Source organism: Triticum aestivum, chromosome 2A (assembly GCF_018294505.1).
Source record: "Triticum aestivum cultivar Chinese Spring chromosome 2A, IWGSC CS RefSeq v2.1, whole genome shotgun sequence".
NCBI lineage: Eukaryota > Viridiplantae > Streptophyta > Magnoliopsida > Poales > Poaceae > Triticum > Triticum aestivum.
The window spans coordinates 739,056,992-739,062,269 of NC_057797.1; the positions used below are offsets into that span (position 1 = coordinate 739,056,992).

Sequence of the window (5,278 nt, forward strand, 5' to 3'; positions counted from 1 at the left end):
TAGCGGCTCGGAGTCCGTGGCCGGAGACGAATCCAGTGGTTTGGCGACACGGCTCTCGTAAGGGGTGAAGTCAGTATCCGGCTCCATCGCCACTGAGAGTGCGGCCTCCATGGCAGGGTCTATCCCTCCGTCCTTGGATGGCGCAATATGCTCCGGATTGAAGGCCGGAGTAGTTGCAGATGCGATCTCCCGAACACTGTTCGACAGCAGAGTTACGTCGTGCTCGTCGTGACTGTGCGGCGCACCTGACACGGGGTCGAATCCGTCGAAGATCAAGTCTCCGCGGACGTCGGCAGTGTAATTTAAGTTTCCGAATCTGACCTGATGGCCAGGGGCGTAGCTCTCGATCTGCTCCAGATGGCCAAGCGAATTGGCCCGCAGTGCGAAGCCGCCGAATACAAAGATCTGTCCGGGAAGGAAAACCTCACCCTGGACCGCATCGCCATCGATGATCGAAGGAGCCATCAAGCCTTATGGTGACGACATAGTGGGACTCTCAATGAAAGCACCAGTGTCGGTGTCAAAACCGGCGGATCTCGGGTAGGGGGTCCCGAACTATGCGTCTAAGGCGGATGGTAACAGGAGGCAGGGGACATGATGTTTACCCAAGTTCGGGCCCTCTTGATGGAGGTAATACCCTATGTCCTACTTGATTGTTCTTGATGATATGAGTATTACAAGAGTTGATCTACCACGAGATCCTAGAGGCTAAACCCTAGAAGCTAGCCTATGGTATGATTGTATGTTGTCCTACGGATTAAGCCCCCCAGTTTATATAGACACCGGAGGGGGCTAGGGTTACACAAAGTCGGTTACAAGGAAGAAGATCTACATATCCATATTGCCTAGCTTGCCTTCCACGCCAAGAAGAGTCCCATCCGGACACGAGACGAAGTCTTTAATCTTATATCTTCATAGTCCAATAGTCCAGCCAAAGAATATAGTCCGGCTGTCCGGAGACCCTAATTCAGGACTCCCTTAGATGTGGTCCCTAAAAAGTGGTGTTTATGTATTGTAAAAAATGCACTTTGTATATGGATACTTAAAATATCTTTTTTCATTTAAAAAAAAGTGTATTTGGGGTTAAAATGCTAATAATTTTCACATAGCTTTCAAAAATTGCTCACATATTTTTAACAAAAATTCCGCAATTTTAAATGTCCACACGTATAAAAAAGTGTATTTATCATGCATTTGAAAAACGTTCAACATGCATTAGAAAGGTTCAACATGTATTCATGGTGTTTTCAAAAACTGTTCATGTATAATTTATTTTGTGAAAATTGAATTTATCAAAAACATTTCTTTATGAAAAAATGAAACAAAAAAGTGGAAAGGAAACTGGAAAATAAAAAATGATAAGGAAATGAAAAGAAATATTAAATATAAAGATGGGAAAATGAATAAAAAAGGAAAGCTGAAGAAGAAAAAGGAAAACCGCTGAAGATAACCCTAGCGAGGTACACTGGCAACACGGGTGATCGAGCGAGCTGCTTGGAAGGGAAAAAAAATACTTTCTCTATTTCAAAATAAGTGTTTCAACTTTAGTACAATTTTGTGCTAGAATTAGTACAGAGTTTGAACACTTCTTTTGGGACAGAGAGAGTATCACCTAACTGAGCCGCGTAAGTATTAACCGGGAATATTGCTAGCATCGTAAAAAGAAATTGCAAGCAACCAGCGACACACCGTGATTTTTTTTGCCTGGGCCTGGTGAAGCAGCAAGCCCCGTTACGCAAGCACGTCCGTCTCTTGTCTTTGCCGCGCGCGTCATCGTCTCAGCGACATCAGATTGCTTAGTACCACCTCGCCTAGCGAGGGCGGAGGAGTCCGTGGAGAATGCTACAAAAGGAGGGCCGCGGCCGCGTTTCCTTTCAGGTACTTCTCTGCCATTAAGCTTCTGAATGAGAACATGTGTCAAATTCATTTTGAGCCGGAGGCTACAGTAGTAGGGAAATAGTGCTTGCTTAAATCTGATGAATCTTTATTCCAAAATCTTATTCTATTTTCAGACCGCTTGAATAAATAAATAAAAAAATAAAAATACATCTCTAGTGCGAACAAGAAATAGCACATTCTTTTTTTCTTTAATCGAGCCAAAAGTAATCTTGTCTTCTTTTGGTAATGGAACGGTGCTACAAATGTGATGAGACCAAATTTACAGTGCGAGGTCGTGAACATGAGATAAGTCCCCTTGAACTTGTCAAAGGGTTCACTTTGCAACCACAAACTTCGAAATGGTTTAGTTTATCTCATATTTGTCTTTGTCAGACAATAGGTATCTCTAAAAACATATGTAAATTTTAGTTGAGAATTTACCAGATTGTCCACTATATCATGCTTGATTTACTGGAATTTCCTCAAAATTTACCATGTCGAGTTTTGAACGTATAATTTGAACTTGAAATTCAAGCACAATAGAATGCAAGAAGCACAACCTTCTTATAAGATTTGTAAATCATTTGCCAAAATGGTTAAATTTCGGATAAAATTGACATGCCGTTTAACGGAAACTTGTTTTGGTTTCAAGTTCAAATTTGGCATTCAAACAAACTATATTGTTGTTTAAATAATATAATTGGTCAGGATAATTTAGCAACGAGCCCGGTTAAACTTTAGCTAAAATTGACATACAGTTTGAGAGAAAAAACAACATGTTTTTTGTTTTATTTGCGAGTGAGAAAATGATGACATTGGTTAAGAACATTGGTTAAGGTTTTTCTTCTCCCTCTAAAAATGATGTTCTACTCTGACATCATGATGCCCCCAAAATTAATCAACCTAATTAAACAGAAAAAGAAGCCCAAAACATTTTTAAAATAAAATGGTACTGCGACTGACGTGATGGGCCCGACCGTCGTCATCCGCGCGCGGCCTGCCGCTCTTGTCGTCTTCGCTCGCCACCTCCCCGTTGCCGCCCGCAACCGTCCCCCGTCGCCGGAAACTGCCGCCGTTTCGCTTTCGCCCTCCATTTTAAGCCCCCCACCCTCGTGATGCCGTCCTCAGAGCCCCACTGGCCACTCCCACCTGCCCACCTCGCCTCCTCCCCACTCCCATCCCACCACCGCCGCCGCGATGCCGCCGTCCCCTCCCGCTCCCCGGCTCCTCCTCCTGCTCGCGTTACTGATCGCGTGCGCCGCGTCGGGGGTCGGCTGCTCGGCCCCGCGGTTCGCGCAGCTCGACCGCCTCCGCGAGCTCCACCAGCGGGAGCGCCGGCCTGCCGCCGAGCAGGTGGACGCCGCGCGCGGGCTCCTCGCGCGCCTCCTCCCCTCCCACTCCGCCAGCTTCGAGTTCAGGGTCGTCTCCACGGTACGCGTGCTTCGTTCCGACGGGATTTTAGGTTTTAGCGGTTGCTGGAAGTGGCGTCGCATTAGCAGAGTAGCCGAGGGATTTGAGTGCAGCGAGCAATTCGCTAGGTTCAGAAGCCAGTTGCCGAGGTGTGCCGTTTGATTGTACAGTGTTTGATTCGAGTGGGCGGCTGGTTTTTTTTAGCACAAGATGCGTAAACTTCTGGCAACTGAGGTCATGGACTGATGGATTTTGACAAACATCTGAAAAACGTAATGCCTAAATCCATCGTAGGCTGGTGGATTCTGCACCTGGTATTTGGTGATTTTTCCACCTGTTAAAACTGAAGCCACGGACTTGGTGATTTCCATCTGTTAAAACTGATTTTGACAATGTATCCTTTTAGTGTCGACTGGGTGGATTTTTAGCTAGGTTCATAGTAGGTATATTTGTTTGACTCTCTAGTATCTGTCTACAAGGATTCACAATCCCTTCCACTGCAATTACAGGAGCAATGTGGCGGAAAGGCATGTTTCATCATCAACAACCATCCGTCGTTTGATGGAGAAGCAACTCCCGAGATACTGTATGCTTCTTCCTTTTGTTCATTCATTGTGTCCTTGGTGAAAAATCTTTTGCAGCTGTAGAATGTTAACCTTTAGCCTCATGTTACTGTCTCTTTTTATGCAAAGGATATTACACATGTGTCAGTGTTATTTATATGCTGCATCTTGCCAAAATTACATGTTAGGTGGTCCACTGATGACTGATCTAAATATTGTAGAAAATAACATAGCACGAGTATGTTTGTCTACCCTCTAATTCCTCCGCCAAGTCCGTGGTGCATCTCACAATGCGTATTTGAGGCTAGAGGGTAGGGACATATTTATACTCAGTTTCCTGAAAATTCAAATCTGTATCCAGATAGAATTCAGTTAGACTCCTAATCGAATTAACCAACCACGATCATAACCGACTAGTTTCCGAGGCAAATTCCTTCTTATCCCTTCGCACGTATGTGTGAGTCATACGCCATGTTTAAACTGTATCAATACATGTTTAAACATGTAGGCTTTTCAATATGTAGAGCTGATCCTACGTATAGTCCAGCTTTCCCAGTTTATACTGTTCCCGGGAATATTCCAACATGTATAAGAACATGATGTGTTCCAGTATAACCGTGACCAGTACCTTGAGTTTAATTCCTCAAGTACAACAAATAAATGCAAACCTTTGATCAATTCCGATCAAACATAATTTCCACAATGAGGTATTAATAAAACTGTAATATAATGTTTGAAAGACACATAAATTCCTACAAATATGTCTCCTATTCTGCAAACAATGGATTTCACACCCCATTTTGTTAGTTCCCTGTGAGCCTTACGTTTACTCCCTGACATGCACTGAAAACCTTCCAGTATTTTCATATGCTTTGGTTTACCACCGTTATACAGCATTTCAGTTTGGTCTTAACTTCTTATAAGCTTATCCCTGTACTTTCTACGTAGTAAAATCGGACAGAAGTCATTCACATTTGTTCTTGTATTTTGATCAGGATACTTGGAGCAAGTGGGGTAGAAATTTCTGCTGGTCTTCATTGGTATTTGAAGAACTATTGTGCAGCGCATACATCATGGGCTAAAACTGGTGGTTCACAATTATCATCTGTTCCATATCCTGGCTCACTACCTCGTGTTCCTGCTGGTGGTATTTTGATTCAAAGACCTGTTGACTGGAGCTACTACCAGAATGCAGTTACATCCAGTTGTAAGCTGAACTTTGTTTAGAACTTCGATTCTTTCTCGTTTTCCATCCGCTGAGCATGCTTTCCAATTTCAAGCATTAGGGCACTTGCAGAGCTATAGTTGTGAAGCTGTGTAAATCAACTTTTTGAACCCCATGACGTGGTATCCTGTTAATGATGACTTCCCGCTACGTTAAATGAAGACATGATAGATATGCTCAGTTTGTTTTGTTTTATATGTCA

The 5,278-nt window shown here is 43.5% G+C and overlaps 1 protein-coding gene across 1 annotated transcript in view; it reads left to right on the plus strand.

Annotated features, from left to right (window-relative positions):
• Positions 1 to 2,903: 2,903 nt before the first annotated feature.
• LOC123190746 (alpha-N-acetylglucosaminidase) overlaps positions 2,904 to 5,278 on the plus strand; it is a 10,180-nt gene continuing 7,805 nt past the window's right edge. The window contains exons 1-3 of the mRNA XM_044603459.1: positions 2,904 to 3,309; positions 3,798 to 3,874; positions 4,847 to 5,058. Of these exons, the coding sequence (XP_044459394.1) occupies positions 3,076 to 3,309; positions 3,798 to 3,874; positions 4,847 to 5,058 (523 nt within the window). The 5' untranslated portion in view covers positions 2,904 to 3,075. The remainder of the gene's footprint in view (positions 3,310 to 3,797; positions 3,875 to 4,846; positions 5,059 to 5,278) is intronic.